The sequence below is a fragment of the Felis catus genome, chromosome A2, assembly GCF_018350175.1.
Source record: "Felis catus isolate Fca126 chromosome A2, F.catus_Fca126_mat1.0, whole genome shotgun sequence".
Lineage (NCBI taxonomy): Eukaryota > Metazoa > Chordata > Mammalia > Carnivora > Felidae > Felis > Felis catus.
In genome coordinates this window covers 7,193,195-7,211,433 of record NC_058369.1, presented here as the reverse complement: position 1 = coordinate 7,211,433, position 18,239 = coordinate 7,193,195, and the positions used below count along the sequence as shown (strand labels likewise).

The window sequence follows — 18,239 nt, the reverse complement described above, 5'->3', positions numbered from 1 at the left end:
CTCAAGGGAGCCCACGCACACTGACCAGATTTACAAACTGGTTTGAGTTGAGAAACCTCCTGAGGTTTCTTAGGAAACCTCATGGATAAAATCGGTAAGATCCCTCATAGTCCGCCAGGTAGGCAGGGGAACACATCATGACAGAAGCGAAGCAAGAACAACAGAGACATATGTGAGGGCCACTGCTGTCTTTGGCAGAGAAGGCTGCTGAGGACCTCCTGATCTCTTTGTCCCCCACGGGGGATGTAGTGGATGAGGAGACTCCCTCACCCCCCACCTTGAGGTTGCAAGGAACACCACCACATAGTATGGAGGAGAGGTAAGTTGTTTCTGGTTGTCCTTACGAGTTGGTAGGGAGAAAATGTTACTGACTAGGTCTACAGTTTGCATTTATACCAGCGAATCATAACATTTATTATTAGGGAAGACAGATGGGCCCTATAGAAGAACAAAAGGGCAATTTACCAGAAATATAGGATGACAACATTTGTATGCATCTAGTTATAGTGCCTCAAAATAAAAGAGACAGAGTTAAAAAAAACAACAACCTTACTATCCACAGTGATAGTGACACATTTTAACATACCTCTCTCAATAAAGGACAAAGAAGGTTTGTAATGACACAAATTTTAAAAACACAGTAAGATTCATCCAACAGATGCACTGACAGTCAATTATACCAAATAATTACAGAAGAGGTGGTGTTTCCAACCACACTTAAAGGATTCATAAAACTTGACTACACATGAAATGTATTAGTTAGGGGCACCTGGGTGGCTCAGTTGGTTAAGTGTCCGACTTTGGCTCAGGTCATGGTCTCGTAGTTCATGATCTCATGGGTTCAAGCCCCACATTGGGCTCTGTGCTGACAGCTCATAGCCTGGAACCTGCTTCAGATGATGTGTCTCCCTCTCTCTCTTCCCCTCCCTGCTCACACTCTCTCTCTCTCTCTCTCTCAAAATGAAATACACCTTAAGAAAAATTGAAATTTATTAGTTAACTGAAATCCGTTTTAACAGAATCTTCCCTCCAGAGTGGTTTAAAACAGTTAGGAATTTATTTTTTCTTGTGTTACAGGAAGTCCAGAAATAGGCAATCCAGGGTTAGTACAGATAAATAATACTGTATATATCCCTGACATATCATCAGTAGCCTCTGACTGTCATCCTCTTGGTCTATCTTCTAGGAAAGAAGAAGAGATAGAATAGAGGGGAAATGGTAGAGAGAAAATTCCAGATGAGACATTCCCATTTCCATGAGCTTTTCTAGAACCCACAAGCAGTGACCTCTATTTCTCACAGGCCAGAACTATGGGCTTATGGGCAAAGTGGCAAAGAAGTTGGGAGATGAATCCTTAAAAAACTGTCCACACTGCCAACTTGAATACAATTATATAGTTTGTTACTTTAGGAAAAGAAGGGTGGGATAGATCTGGGGATAGCAACTCATTGTATCTGACACATTAGCCCACACAGAAAGTCTCCAACAATTTTCTGTTTGAATCTATGTCATACAGAATCTGTCATGAAGACCATGCATTTTGTGTATAATGCAATTAAGTTAGAAATCTATCAAAAATAACATATGCATGGAGTCTTCACATTAAAAAATACATTTCTAAATAAACTATAGGTCCAAGACATCTTGATGAGGACTGGAAAACATTTAGTAGTAAATTACGGTGAAAACATTATTTATCAACACTTCTGTGACGTAGATTAAGGGGACTATAGAGCACCCTATAACCTTTAATACTTAACAGTTAACATGGTGTTGCTCTTTCAGGATGAAACACTTGCTGATAAAGACAATCACAGACCCATAACATTTGTAAGATTGGCCCCAGGAAGTCAGGAATTGTGCCTGGAGGCTTTCTACATTGGTCACAACAGGGCTGCTCTCCAGTGTGACTTCTACAATGAGGAATGAAGTGTCAAAGATCAGTAAAGACTTTCCTGTAGTTATTTCATTCATACTTTCGGCCCAGTGTGTATTCGCTTGTGCATTATAAGGTTAGTGCTGGTGCTGAATGCTTTTCCACACTGAGTACATTTATAGGGCTTCTCTCCTGTGTGAGTTCTCACATGCACCCTCAGGCAAGAGGAATTCCTAAAGGCCTTCCCACATTCTTTACACTCATAGGTTTTCTCTCCAGTGTGAGTTCTCTTGTGCACAATGAGGTAAGAGCCCGTGCTGAAGGATTTTCCACACTGACTACACTCGTAAGGTTTCTCTCCAGTGTGAGATCGTGTATGTTTCTTAAGGGATGACTGATCAATGAAGGCCTTCCCACAGTCACTGCATTCGTAGGGTTTCTCTCCGGTGTGGGTTCTCATGTGCTTCTGAAGGGATGAAGGAACAGTGAAAGCCTTGCCACATTCCTTACAGTCATAGGGTTTCTCTCCAGTGTGAGTCCTTCTGTGCACGTTAAGATGGGAGCTCTGGCTGAAGGACTTTCCGCAGTGATTACACTCATAAGGTTTCTCTCCAGTGTGAGATCTCACATGTTTTTTAAGGGAAGACTGAAAAATGAAGGCTTTCCCACAGTCACTGCATTCATAAGGCTTCTCTCCAGTGTGAGGTCTCACACATTTCTGAAGGGACAAGGGGCCAGCGAACACTTTCCCACGCTCATTACGTTCTGAGCTTTCCTCCACAGTACACAGTTTTTGGTGGGTGCTAAGCAAAGCTCTTTCTCTATAATCACTGCATTCACAGAGCTTCTCTCCAGTAGGTATCTGGTCATATACTGGAAAGGAAGAGTGTATGCTGAGGGACAAAAGACACTGGTTACACTCGTGAGGTTTCTCTCCTGTGACAGTCCTTAAGTGTTTCCTAAGGGAGGACTCTTGATTGAAAGCTTTGCCACAATCCTTAAACTCAAAGGTCTTCTCTCCACTGTGAGTACTTACATGACTCCTAGGAACTGAGGGGTGGCCAAGGTCTTTCCCATTATCCTTATATTTGTGGCATTTCTCTCCCTTGCAATGTCTTGTACACATCAAGTGACAGTTCTTTCTGAAGAATTTTCCACAACGATCAAATTCCAAGGGTTTCTTGCTGGGTTGAGTTGGTACCTGCTGAACAAGGAGTAAGTAAGTAAAGATTTCCTCACTTTCTTTACATTCATGGGAATTCTCTTCCAAGTGGATTTGGCCATACACAGGAAACACATGATTACGACTGACATTTTTACTATTTTTCAGTGCATGTACGTGAATTTTTTTTGCTCTATTCTTTCAAGTTGTATCAGCTCCAACCCAGGACTCCATCATCCCTAATAAAGGACATCCTAAATACGGAGTTTTGCCAATAATGAGTAAAGACTGAATTAATTATGTATTAAATACTTCACAATGGAATCATATTTAAATAAATGTTTACTTTTTGGCATTCTCTGTGAAACAGCAAATGTTGAGCCAAGTTTAGAGATTCCTCTAATTCTATGAGATTCAGGAATACTTTCCCAAGACAGCTTTATGGTGAGTGAATGCCACCTGCCTCACTGTCTCTCCTCATTTGGAAGCTAGTGCTTTAACTCCATGACATTCACAGACTTCTCCTCCTGTAAAAGACCAGGAATCATTCCTAGTGAATCTTACCGTCTTTATGTCATTGCAAGTTTTTTCTCTAGGAACATTCTGTACAGGAAATGCATCTTTTGATTTCAGTTGAATATCCAAGCCTGAAATTGAAAATTTTTATAACTATTGGATAAAAAAATAGGGATAACAGAAGAAAGGACACAGGCACCCCATAGATGTGTTTTCAATAACACTAAATATAGAGAGGAAATGTGAAACAGAAGATGTAACCCATGACCAGAGAAATTATTCTAGGAACTCGGTTCTTTGAGAAGATGCCATTGATAGGAATGAGCAATGGAATGGGAAGTGTTTTACTTAGAAAGGATTCTGGAGGTTTGAGACAATAGGAGAGTATATTATCTGGAAAGCAAAGTAGGGAGAATGGCACAAAAAGTACTCAAAGTAAAATTTACAGAGGAATTAAAACAGTATTTTTCTCAGGGCGCCTGGGTGGCTTAGTTGGTTGACTGTCTGACTCTGGTACAGGTCATGATCTCCCGGTTCATGAGTTTGAGCCCCGAAGCCCCGCTTTGGATCCTCTCTCTCCTTCTTTCTCTGGCCCTCCCCTGCTTATGCTCTCTCAAAAAGAAATATTAAAAAAAAAGAAGAAAAAAACCCAGTTTTTTTTTTTTTTTTCTCTGAGACCACACGAAGATATGAATGAGGGGAGAGATGGTCAAGGAGGGAAAGTTCAAATAATGGCCTCAGTGTTGTCAACACAAATCGACATTCCTAAAAGGACCATCCCACATCAGCTATGGCTGCTCCACACAATGACTCCCTTCTGCCTGGGACTCACCTACACAGGCACCTTGGAGCATTCCTCTCTCCTCTGTGCTCAGTGCTTCCTGCCCCACCTCAGTGATCAGACTGTGCTTGCAGAGAGGGTACCCTGCTCGTAGAGAAAGACACGTGAGGTGGGAGGACTGTGAAGGAGACAAGAAGTCTGTCCACAAAAGTGGTTCCAATACTTTGATACTAAAGGATTCTGAAGCCAGGCAAGTACCACTTCAGGAGTGACAAAGGAATCAGATCCAAACTTTTCCACAAGGTCCCCCAAACAAACACCTACATAACGCCCTGTCCACATGGAACAGACCCTTGACACCCAAACCCAAGAACAAATACACACTGCAATTACCTAAATGTTGTAATAATACTGAAAATGAAATCAATGCATTTTTACTGGAAGCCACAAGATTCCCACAAGAGCAGGGGCCACTCATTTCGTGTTGACTGTATACTGCCGTTCTTTTCACAAAACCCAGAACACGGTGTGTGATGAAGGACTACCTGCTGCATGAAGAAATGGAAAAATGAAGGAAGGAGGCCAGTCTCACCCACAGAGGCCAGGTTCCTGTAGTTCTCCAGCATCACGTCTCTGTACAGGATTTTCTGAGTAGGGTCCAGAAGTGCCCACTCCTCCTGGGAGAAATCCACTGCCACTTCCTCAAAGGTCACTGAATCCTGAAACATTGCACACATTCAGGCTCAGCCAAGGCCCATTTCTAACTATGTAGCAAAAGAATGGTGGGAGAGGCTGCCAGGACCGAGGAAGGAGACCAGCGCACTGCTTGGGAAGTGCAGTTGTGCTCTGAAGGCCTCCTGTTATCTACCCCAAGGCTCAGTTCTTGGAACTCTCCTCTTTTGCTCTCCTTGCCTGGACCACCTCATCCAGACTCAAGCTTTTAGCAGCTTTTCTAACACATAGTTGACCTGATATTTCCACCCAGTAGGTTGTGAGGACCCTTCCAGTCTTAGTCAAGATCCAGTACAGACTGACCATACTGCAGGAGGAGAAAAATACTTGGAAAATGAATGATTTTCCTAGTGAAAAATCTCTTTTCCTTCATAGCACCCTGCAGAATATGGAACGAATACTCAACCTGGAGGAATATCTGGAAAAAAACAAAAAATTTACAAATGTTGTAGTAATAGAAGCCTTTCCAAAGGCATTCTTTCTCTTGTTCTGAGACGCCCAAAGAACTGGGAAAGCCTGAGGCCAGCCCGCTGGAAGCTGTGGGTTGTGGGCAAGACACGTATCCTTTGGAAACAGCATTTTTTTCTTTGAAACAGAATAATTTCCTATATACCTGTGACCAGGTGGTCAGCAATCCTGCAGCCATTCTTCCTCTTGTGTGTCTCCCTCGTCACCAGACAGGGTTCTGAGCAAGCCGACCTAGAGAAGACAGAAGCCACGAAAGTCTAGGCTTGACAGATATTCAACGCTTACAACCTAGAAGCTTCCTCATACTAGCTTCAGAGGGACCACACACCCACACACACAGTACAGTTCACCTTAAGAGTTTATCTCCCTATCCAAGAACTAGGAATTAGAAATCTAATATGTTCTTTTTCTTTTTAAACTTTTTTTCTGGGCCAAACTCCTAAAAATGTCTAGGGCCAATAGGCATTGCAAGGACAATGAGCCCCCACTAGTTCCAGAATGCCTCTAAATGTCACTTGCCCATGAAAGAAACCAAGGCTCATTTGAGAAATAGCTGAGTCCAGTGCAGAACGTGAAGTGTTCAAGGTGAGTCTGGAACATCTTTTTTAAGTTATTTTTTTTAATGTTTATTTATTTATCTATTTGAGAGAGAGAGGGAGAGACAGAGTGTGAATGGGGAAGGGGCAGAGAGAGAGAGAGAGAGAGAGACAAAGAATCTGAAGCAGGCTCCAGGCTCTGAGCTGTCAGCATGGAGCCTGATGCAGGGCTCGAACTCACAAACTGCGAGATCATGACCTGAGCTGAAGTCGGACGCTTAACCGACTGAGCCACCCAGGTGCCCCAAGTCTGGAATATCTTATAGCAGAAAATAAGAATCCCAGCAAAGGCTAATGGAGTTGTGTCAAAAATACACAGGAGAAAACTTAAAGGAGCTCTCCTTGGCTTAAGATGGAATAATTTAGGGGCCCCCAGCTGGCTCAGTCAGAAGAGCGTGTGACTCTTGATCTCAGGGTTGTGAGTTTGAGCCCCATGCTGGGTATAGAGATTACTCAAAAAAATAAAATCTTAAAAAAGAAAAGAACAATTTAATAAATAATGACTGCAGTCAATTGAAATCATCAAATGTAAAACAAAATCATGAGTTCATAATGATATTTTAAAAAAACCTTAATGGTCAGTATTGGAGAAGGCCAGGATATCAAGTCATAATTCTGAAAATTCATGAGAGGCAAGAATCAAGCATGTGTCTCTCTCTCCTTTATGAACAATAGTTTACGACTGCTAAGTTGTTGTGATGGGGAAGAGTTCTTCTTTATACAAGAATTGTACACGCTTTATAAGCTTTGTTTATTATAAAGAAAATGCTAGAGTCAGAAAGTCACCTTTTGCAACCAATAGTAAATTAATGAATCTAAGCAATAACAATCAGTGGTTACTCAATTATTAGGGGAAAAGAGAATGGGGATGTTTACTTATAGTTTTCAATTTTGAAAATATGTTAAAACTAAAAGGAAGAAAGATCTGTGTGAATATAGACTTCCACAGATTCTTTGCCATTAAAATTTGTCTTCTCTCCCCCCCCCCCCCCCATTTCCTCTGTGCTTCAGCAAGAATGTTATTGAGAAGAATCTATTCGAGAAGAAATATCAGATTCCATGACCCTTTTCTCCTACATACTTCAGAGTGGCCCAGGAACTTGGACATTCTCTAACATAACCGCAGTGATCAAAATCAGGAACATTTAAACATGGATTTAATATTATACACTCTCTATGCAGAATATCACTAACTGGTCCAGTAATATCCTTTATAGCAATCATCTTTTTTTGTTTTTCAGTTTTTTTAACGTTTATTCATTTTTGAGAGACAGAGAGAGACAGAGTGCAAGCAGGAGTAGGGCAGAGACAGAGAAGGAGACACAGAATCCAAAGCCGGCTTCAGGCTCTGAGCTGTCAGCACAAAGCCCAACGTGGGGCTTGAACTCATGAACCGTGAGCTCATGACCGGAGCCTAGGCCGGACGCTTAATTGATAGCCACCCAGGTGCTCCAGCAATCACCTTTTTTAAAGTGTATTTATTTACTGGGGGGAGGGGCACAGAGAGAAAGAGGGCGACAGAGAATCCAAAGAAATCAAGAGTTGGCCGCTCAACTGACTGAGCCAGCTGGGTGCCCCTCCAGCAATCACTTTTTAAATTTCCCATACGGCATCATGCCCTCAAACCATGGTTCTTTATGCTTCTTTAATCGGAACCCATCCCTCAGCCTTTCTTCATCTTTCAAGATACAAAGAGTCCAGGTCCGATGTTTGACGGATTCCACCTCAGTTTTGGCTTTTCTGATGTTTTCTCATGATTAGATTCAGGAAGTTCAGTTTTTTTTTTTTTTTTTTTTTTTAAATTTTTGATGTTTATTTATTTTTGAGAGAGACAGAAACAGAATGTGAGTGGGTTGGGGCAGAGAGAGAGGGAGACACAGAATCTGAAACAGGCTCCAGGCTCTGAGCCGTCAGCCCAGAGCCCGATGCGGGTCTCGAACTCATGAGCTGTGAGATCATGACCTGAGCTGAAGTCGGACGCTCAACCGACTGAGCCACCCAGGTGCCCCAGGAAGTTCAGTTTTGGATGAAGGACTACCTGACTGATGAGTGTCCTCCTCAGCGTGCCACCTTAGGAGGCCTTAGGTGCCAGTCTGTCTCATTATAGGTGAGAACTATGGTCAGTTGGTTAAGGTGGCATGCCACAGGTTTTTCTATGAAGTTACCATTTTCTCCTTTTGTAATTAATGAGGAGTCTTATTAACTAGGGGGATAATTGGAGACTGTATAGATAAGCTGGGAACCTTTATCAAGGAAGGATCAAGCTGACACTGGAACCAAGTGATAAATCTTAACATCACAAAGACGATGTCTGGATAGCAGGTAAGTTCTGATATGATGTAAAAAGAAACAGCACCATCTATAAAGTACTTTTGCCAAAAAAAAAACAAAAACCCTGACAAATCCTTTCATCTAATTAGCAATTTACAGAAGAAAGAGTCTGAGGGGACATGTTAACATCATGAAGATATATAAGATGATATCACGAAGATACAAGCAGCCAAACCCAGTCTGGGGGACAGACAGGAAGGACTTGTAACAGCTCACAGAAGCATGTGGACCTTCCATCTCGATTCCAATAACACCAACTGCAGAAACACACTTTGAGACATTCTGAGGGAACTGAACACAGACTGGGTATTAGATGATACTGGCAAAGAGAAAAGCAGCCCCTGACATCCAGGAGCAGCCCTGGGACCATCAGCGAGGCCTGTGTGTTCTATTGAACATGAACGACGTCACAGAACAGCAACAGCAGACACGGCCACTCTGACCACGGCATACGAAGACACAACAGGGCTGTTCTGTAGTCATGTCTGAACACAGAACATTATCTAGGCCTCAGAAATGACTCAGCGTGCCCCCTTTCTGGCCGAAATGAACAACGCTGCTTCCTTATCAATTACAGCTTCACCCTGGTTTATTTTCCCTCCTTCTTGGTAAGCTTTACTAATAAATTCGATGGCAGAATTGCCCTCACTTCCTGACAACATCTAATCCGGAACCCTCCACCAAGAGCACCTGCCACGAGCTCACACCCTGGAGGTCTAACACCCTTGGACTGAGAGGTCCCCCGGTGCACAATGCTGTGCATTCTGCCTTGCTGCAAGGAGTGACAGACCCAACCTGTGCAACTACTTGTAGCCAAAGACCACTGAAAATATCAAGAAATGTTCATTTAGGGAGTGTGATAACGGTATTGTGACAATGCTAAAAACTTCTGTTAAACATTTATTTTTATTAGTGGATTGCCTCCTTAGTCTCTTGATCTGTAACAGCTCTCCCTTCCTCGTTTAGCCCCAAACCGGGTTAGGTAGTTATATCCTCATGTTGTCCTTTCCTTTTACTTTATTATTATTATTTAAAATTTTTAAAGTTCATTTATTTATTTGGAGAGAGAGGCAGAAAGAAGCAGAGAGAGAGGGAGTCAGCACTCCCTGCACTGTCAGCACAGAGCCTGACGCAGGGCTTGAAGTCATCAACTGTCAGGTCATGACCTAAACTGAAACCAAGAGTTGGATGCTTAACCAACTATGCCACCCAGGTGCCCCATTATTATTTCTTTTTTTTTTTTTTATTTTTTTTTTCAACGTTTTTATTTTTATTTTTGGGACAGAGAGAGACAGAGCATGAATGGGGGAGGGGCAGAGAAAGAGGGAGACACAGAATCGGAAACAGGCTCCAGGCTCCGAGCCATCAGCCCAGAGCCTGACGCGGGGCTCGAACTCCCGGACCGCGAGATCGTGACCTGGCTGAAGTCGGACGCTTAACCGACTGCGCCACCCAGGTGCCCATTATTTCTTTAATGTTTATTTATTTTGAGAGACAGAGAGAGCGAGCAAGGGAACATGAGCAGGGGAGGGTCAGAGAGAGGGAGAGAGAAAATCCCAAGCAGGCTCAGTGCTGTCGGGACAGGGCCCGATGCAGGGACTGATCCCACCAACCGTGAGATCATGACCTGAGCTGAAAAGAAGAGCTGGATGCTTAACCAACTAAGCCACCCAGGCGCCCTACACGTCCTTTTCTCTTATTAGAGAGACAACTCAAATTATGGGTAAAATGATATGATGTCTGATATTTGTTCTAACAGGAAAATAAAACTCAGTAATAATATACAAAGGGAGGAACAGACATTATAAGAATGGCAAGCAGTGGTAATCACTGAAGCTGGGTGATGAGTACAGGGAGACTTTATCATAGCACTCTTGACTCCTGAGTATGTTTGAAAGTCCATAATTAAAACTTTTAAGGAAAAGAAAAACCTTCCATGCAGAAAGGGACATTGAGGATGTGCACCTGTCTAGACCCTGGCATCAGATTCAGTAGCAAAAGCAAATCTTAGGTTTTAGTCCAAATTCACATTCTTCGTGTAGTCCAGAAAACACCAAGAATAATTTCATTTCGAGGGCGCCTGGGTGGCTCAGTCAGTTAAGCATCCGACTTCAGCTCAGGTCATGATCTCACAGTTTGTGAGTTTGAGCCCTGTGTCGGGCTTTGTGCTGACAGGGTGGAGCCTGGAGCCCAGAGCTTGCTTTGAGTTCTGTGTTTCCCTCTCTCTCTCTCTGCCCCTCTCTGCTCGTATTCTCTCTCTCTCTCTCTCAAAAATAAACATTAAACAATCTTTTTAAAAAGCATGATTTCATTTCAAGAGGGTCCTAGGTGGCATTGCCACACTAATTGCAATTAGTATGAGCAAATGGACTTATCTCTGGAAAACTCAACTTCAAGCCAAGCCTCAAAAAATTCCCTCACATAAAGTTCTAAGTAAATTGAGAACTTTAAAATGTTATAAATTACACTTTATAAAGTTTATAACACTTTAAAATGTTATAAATGCAAATACACAATGTACCATGAAAGAAAAGCAGCCAAAAACACAGCAGGAAGTAAAGGCAAAAAATACTACTTCAGATATTCAACTTTTTAGACAGGGAATATAAAAAACTGTTAAATTAAGAGAAACTCAGATGAATATGGAGTAAGATGCTATAAAGATAGTCAAGCAATTTAAGAAAGCTAATATAACTTCTGGAAAGGAAAAATATACTCATGAAGTCAGAAAGAAACTCAATGCAAAGTTCTAACCAGATTAGAACTTTGTTAGCACCGTTTGATAAGAAACTAGCTACAAATTTCCTAGTATTAGTAAATGACACTAACCTTTAGATTCTGAAAGCACAATAAATCCCAAGCTGGATGAATAAAAAGAAATCCACACCTAGATTCATTGTAATTTTTTTCTTCTTCGGTGTTTAATTTTTTGCCCACCATCTTAAGAGCAGCCAGGGGAAAACAAAAATCATCCAAAAAGGAGAAACAAGCGACGACCCAGTTCTGACAGCAATAATGGATGTCACACAAGAGCAGAACAGTCCCCTCACTGTGCCAAGAAAAAATAACCATCAACTTAGAATCCTAAATCCAGTTAAAACATCTCCGTTAGTTTAAGAGCGAATTTATGACATCAAGCCTGAATCTAGTCAAGCTTCTAGACTAGCTACTTTTTAACGTTTATTTATTTTTGGGACAGAGAGAGACAGAGCATGAACGGGGGAGGGGCAGAGAGAGAGGGAGACACAGAATTGGAAACAGGCTCCAGGCTCCGAGCCATCAGCCCAGAGCCCGACGCGGGGCTCGAACTCACGGACCGCGAGATCGTGACCTGGCTGAAGTCGGACGCTTAACCGACTGCGCCACCCAGGCGCCCCTAGACTAGCTACTTTTAACAGGAAATATAGGGATCAACAAGTTAAACACAAAGACATGATATCAGCCAAATATATAATGGAGAACATTTTAAGGACAAATGACTTAGTATCTCCACTAAGTCAATGGAATTAAAAAGAAAATAAAAAGGAGAAAGGAGAGGGGGATGAACAAAAACCAAAGTGATACATACTTCAAAAACAATATGGGGGGAAGAGTTAAGATGGTGGAGAAGTAGGGGAATCCGGGGCTTTCCTTGTCCCTCAATCACAGTTGTATTCAGGTCAGATCAATTGGAACACCCAGGAAATCAATCTGCAGACCGGCAGAAGGATCTCCACAGCTGGAGGGAGACAGTATGGCAGGTGTGAGGTGCATGGAAGTGAAATGGGGGAGAGGAAAAATTGGTGCGGTGGAGAGGGAGGAAACCCTTTCCCTGGAGAGACAAAATGGAGAAAGAGAGAGGGGCTAAGAGAGTGCAGGAAAACCTCTGTGGACCACAGACTGGGGAGCAAGTACTGACAGTCACAGGTTTTTTTTTTTTTTTTTTTTTTTGGCAGTGTTTGGAGCTCACATTCTGAGGTTTTGGAAGTGTGCAACTTTCTTCAGAGTGGAGCTGTGGTGCGTGCTCCTAGGGAGAGGGAGCTGGCCCCCAGAGTGCACAGCATGGGGTAGTGATTTTGGGGCACACTGGGAAAAAACATTTTCTTTCCTGGCATACTTGTAGCATACTTATCCTCAAGGACAAAAGACCCTGCAGGCGGCAGCAAAAGGCCTTTCATTGCAGGGGACAGGGGCACACCCTGAGGAAATTTAACCTTTGCTGATTTTAATTAATTATTATATTTTTTAAAATGTTTATTTATTTTTGAGAGAGAGAGAGAGAGATGGAGAGAGAGAGGGAGACAGAATCCAAAGCAGGCTCCAGGCTCTGAGCTGTCAGCACAGAGCCTGATGCGGGGCTTGAACTCAGGAACAGCAAGATCATGACCTAGGCCGAAGTCAGTCACTCAACCGACTCAGCCACCCAGATGCCCCTAACCTTTGCTGATTTTAGTGGTGCTACATCATAGATTCTATGCACTGTGCAGGCAGCAGACATGGTACTATTATTCAGGGACAAAGGACTTCAGGCAGAGCGTGGAGAGGTTCTACACCAGAAGAGGGGAGTGGATCCGTGTGGTGCTGGGTCCTTTAAGACTTCGAGTTCTGAATGCCAGTCACACCAAAGAAAAAAAGCAGGAGAGCTGTGGCGCAGGGCAAGCTGACTGCCCTTGCTATTCTGTGAGGGCTGCCTGAACAGCGGAGGCTGTGAGATCCTCTGTTCAGGGATGAGATTGGGGTGGCGCCATTTACCCCCAACACCAGCAGGGTGGGACTTCGGAGGGCAGCAAAGCGGCCCCCAGTGGAGGTGGGCCCTGCTGACACCGAACTCCATCCCCCTGGGCCCGGCAACTGCTTATTTACTGGGCCAAGACTGACGCTGAGCCAACGCAGTGGGACTCTCCTACATCAGACCAGCATGGCCAGCACCCTGCATGCACCAAGTGTACTGAAAATCAAGTGCTTCAAAATGACACCTGCAGTTCTGGTGGAAATAGGACCAGGCTTACTTTTTTTCTTTTCTTTTCTTTTTTTTTTTTTAATGTTTATTTTTGAGAGAGAGAGAGAGAGAGAGGCAGAGTGTGTGAGTGGGGGAGGGGCAGAGAGACACACACAGAGAATTCTTTTTAACGTTTGTTTGTTTGTTTGTTTATTTTTTGAGACAGAGAGAGACAGAGCTTGAACAGGGGAGGGTCAGAGAGAGAGAGGGAGACACAGAATCTGAAACAGGCTCCAGGCTGAGCTGTCAGCACAGAGCCCGATGCGGGGCTCGAACTCACGGAGTGTGAGATCATGACCTGAGCCAAAGTCAGATGCTCAACCTACTGAGCCACCCAGGAGCCCCTGGGCTTACTTTTTTTCTTTCTTCTTTTTTTTTCTTTGGAATCAGGCTCAGGGTTTCTTGTTTGTTTGTTTCATTTCCTTTTCTTTCTTTTTTGGATCAGGCTTGAATTTTGATTTTCTTTCTCCCCTCCTCCCCTCCCCCTTTTCTTTGGAATCAGTCTTACATGTGTTTGATTCTCTATTTGTTTTTCTTTATTTCCTTTCCTTTTCTTGGGATCAGGCTCCCCCCCCCCCACCCGCTTATTCTAACAAAGAATCAAAGCATACCTAGGTAAAGGTCCAAACACTCCCCACTCCAAGCAAGGAGGAGCTCTTTCCAATGGGAAAGAGCAGCCAAAATGCAACAACAGAGTGCACACAGCATATACCAGAAACACTTCCTGAAGTGTCAGGCCCTGGGCAGTGTATGACCCCTTTCTAATACAGCATTATTCTCAGGTGCAGGATACATAACAAGCTTTCAAAACACACAAAAGACAGAAACTTAGCAAAAATGACAAGAAGGAGGAATTTTCCCCAAAAGAAAGGTCAAAAGAAACCCCAGCAAGGGACTTGCTATCTGAACAGAAATTTAGAACAACAGTCATGGAGACAACTAGCTGGGCCTGAAAAAATCACAGAAGACACCAGAGAATTCCTTGCTTCAAGGATCAAAGACCTACAAACTAAAGTCAGGTTGAAATAAAAAAAATGCTATAACTGAGATGCAAAACCAACTGGATACAGTCATAACAAGGACTGAAAAAGCAGAGGAGAGAATATATGATATAGGAGATAAAAATGGAAAATAATAAAGCTGAAGAGGGAAAGAAAGCTGTTAGATCGTGAAGGTAGGCTTAGGGAACTTAGTGATTCTATAAAATGAAACAATATCCATATCACAGAAGTCCCAGAACAGCAGGAAGAGGGGGTAGAAGTTTAATTTGAACAAAATATAACTGAGAACTTCCCGAATCTGGGGAAGGACATAGGCATTCAAGTCCAAGAGGCACAGAGAACTCCCCTCAAAATCAAAAATAAGTCAACACCATGACATATCATAGTGAAACTTATAAAATACAAAGATAAAATGAGAATTCTGAAAGCAGCTAGGGACAAAAAGTCCTTAACCTAGAAGGGTAGACACATAAGGTTAGCAGAAGACTTGTCCACAGAAACTTGGCAGGCCAGAAGAGAGTGGCAGGGAATATTCAATGTGCTGATAGGAAAAATATGCAACCGAGAATCCTTTATCCAGTAAGGCTGTCATTCAGAATAGAAGGAGAGATAAAGAATTTTCCCAAACAAAGGCTAAAGGAGTTTGTGACCACTAAATCAGTAAGAAATTTTAAGGGGGACTCTCTGAGTGGAAGGAAAAACAAACAAACAAACAAACAAAAAACAAAAAACCAAAGCGAAAAAGCTACAAAGGACCAGAGAACATCACCAAAACCACCAACTCTGCAAGCAACACAATGGCACTAAATTCATATCTTTCAATAATCGCTTTGAATGTAATGGACTAAATGTTCCAATCAAAAGACACGTGTATCAGAATGGATTAAAAAAATCTGTCTATTTGTTGCCTACAAGAGACTCAGTTTAGACCTAAAGACACCTGCAGATTGAAAGTGAGGGGATGGAGAACCATCTATCATGCTAATGGATGTCAAAGGAAAGCCAGAGTAGCCATACTTATATCAGACAAACTAGATTCTAAAACAAAGACTATAACAAGAGATGAAGAAGGGCATTATATCATAACTAAGGGGTCTATTCATCAAGAAGATCTAACAACTGTAAATATTTATGCCCCCAAAGTGGGAGAAACCACATATATAAATCAATTGATCACAAACATGAAGAAACTAGTTGATAATAATACAATAATAGTAGGGGACTTCAACACCCCACTTACAACAACGGACAGATCATCTAAACAGAAAATCAACAAGGAAACTGGCTTTGGATGACACACAGGGCTGGAGAGACTTCATAGATATATTCATAACATTTCATCCTAAAACAGCAGAATACACATTTTTCTCGAGTGCACATGAAACATTCTCCAGAATAGATCACATACTGGATCACAAGTCAGTCCTAAACAGGTACAAAAAGATTGAGATCATACCATTCATATTATTAGATCACAATACTATGAACTTGAAGTCAACCACAAGAAAAAATTTTGAAAGCCCTCAAATACATGGAGGTTCAATAACATCTTACTAAAGAGTGAATGAGTTAACCAGGAAATTCAAGAATAAAAGTACATGGAAACCAATGAAAATGAAAACACGACAATCCAAACCCTTTGGAATGCAGCAAATACAATCCTAAGAAGAAAGTATATTGCAGTTCAGGCCTATCTCAAGAAGTGAGAAAGGTCCCAAATACACAATCTAACCTTACACCTGAAGGAGCTAGAAAAAGAACAGCAAATAAAGCCTAAAGCCAGCAGGAGGGAAATTATAAGGATTAGAGCAGAAATAAATAATACAGAAATAGGAAAACCAGATCAACAAAACTGGTTGTTGGTTGGTTCTTTCAAAGAATTGACAAAATCGGGGTACTCAGTCAGTTAAGTGGCGGACCTCGGCTCAGGTCATGATCTCATGGTTTGTGAGCTCAAGCCCCGGGTCCGGCTCTGTGCTGACAGCTCAGAGCCTGGAGCCTGCTTCAGATTCTGTGTCTCCCTCTCTCTCTCTCTGCCTCTCCCCTGCTCGTACTCTCTCTCTGTCTCTCTCTCAAAAATAAATAAACATTAAAAAAAATTTAGGGGCACCTAGGTGGCTCAGCCGGTTAAATGTCCAACTTCTGCTCAGGTCATGATCTCACATTTCATGAGTTCAAGTCCCATATTGGGCTCTGTGCTGACAGCTCAGAGCCTGGAGCCTGCTTCGAATTCTGTGTCTCCCTCTCTCTCTCTGCCCTTCCCTCGCTCGTGCTCTGTCTCTCTCTCCTTCAAAAATAAATTTAAAAAAATTTTTTAATTTAAAAATTAAAAAAAAAAGAATTAACAAAATTGATAAACTCCTAGCCAGACTTCTCAAAATGAGAAAGGACCCAAATTGACAAAATCAAAAGTGAAAGAGGAGAGATCACAAACAACACCACAGAAATACAAACAATTATAAGAGAACACTATGAAAAATTATATGCCAACAAACTGGGCAATCTGGAAGAAATGGACAAATTCCTAGAAACATACAAACTATCAAAACTGAAACAGGAAGAAATAGAAAATTTGAACAGGCCCATAACCAGAAAATAAATGAATTAGTTATCTAAAATCTCCCAACAAACAAGAGTCCTGGGCCAGATGGCTTCCCAGGGGAATTCTATCAGACATTTAAAGCAGAGTTAATACCTATTCTTAAACGGTTCCAAAAACAGAAATGGAAAGAAAGCTTCCAAATTCATTCTATGAAACCAGCATTATCTTGATTCCAAAACCAGACTTAGACCCCAGTGAAAAGGAGAATTACAGGCCAATATCCCTGATGATCCTGGGTGCAAAAATTCTTGACAAGATACTAGCAAAATAAATTCAACAGTACATTAAATTAATTATCCACACCATGATCAAGTGGGGTTTATTCCTGGGCTGCAGGACTGATTCAGTATTTGCAAGTCAATCAAAGTGATACACCACATTAATAAAAGAAAGGATAAGAAACATATGATTCTCTCAATAGATGCAGAAAAAGCATTTGACAAAATACAACATCCTTTCTTGATAAAAACCCTCAAGAGAGTAGGGATAGAAGGAACATACCTTAAGATCATAAAGGCAATATATGAAAGACCCACAGTTAATATCATCCTGAATGGGGAAAAACTGAGAGCTTTCCCTCTAAGGTCAGGAACACGACAGGGATATCCACTTTCACCACTGTTGTTCAATATAGTACTGGAAGTCCTAGCCTCAGCAATCAGACAACAAAAAGAAATAAAAGGCATCTAATTGGCAGCCAAGAAGTCAAACTTTCACTCTGCAGATGACATGATACTCTACATGGGAAGCTCGAAAGACTCCACCAAAAGACTGCAAGAGCTGATACATTAATTCACTAAAGTCGCAGACTATAAAATCAGTCTACAGAAATCACCTGCATTTCTATACACCAATAATAGAGCAGCAGAAAGAGAAATCAAGGAATTGATCCCATTTACAATTACATCAAAAACTGAAAGATACTTGGGAATAAACCTAACCAAAGAGGTACAAGAGCTGTATGCTGAAAATTATAGAAAGCTTATGAAAGAAACTGAAGGAGACACAAAGAAATGGGAAAAAAACATTCCATGCTCATGGATTAGAATAACAAATATTGTTAAAATCCCAATACTACCCAAAGCAATCTACACACTCAATGCAATCCCTATCAAAATAACACCAGGATTCTTCCCAGAGCTAGAACAAACAATTCTAAAATTTGTATGGAACCACAAAAGACCCCAAATAGCCAA

The 18,239-nt window shown here is 41.9% G+C and overlaps 1 protein-coding gene across 1 annotated transcript in view; it reads right to left on the bottom strand.

Annotated features, from left to right (window-relative positions):
* Window positions 1-1,035: 1,035 nt before the first annotated feature.
* The window catches only part of LOC101086373 (zinc finger protein 177), a 33,014-nt gene continuing 15,810 nt past the window's right edge, over window positions 1,036-18,239 (bottom strand). The window contains exons 2-6 of the mRNA XM_045053124.1: window positions 5,681-5,766; window positions 4,928-5,054; window positions 4,387-4,479; window positions 3,603-3,685; window positions 1,036-3,080 (exon numbers count right to left, since the gene is read on the bottom strand). Of these exons, the coding sequence (XP_044909059.1) occupies window positions 1,971-3,080; window positions 3,603-3,685; window positions 4,387-4,479; window positions 4,928-5,054; window positions 5,681-5,713 (1,446 nt within the window). The 5' untranslated portion in view covers window positions 5,714-5,766 and the 3' untranslated portion in view covers window positions 1,036-1,970. The remainder of the gene's footprint in view (window positions 3,081-3,602; window positions 3,686-4,386; window positions 4,480-4,927; window positions 5,055-5,680; window positions 5,767-18,239) is intronic.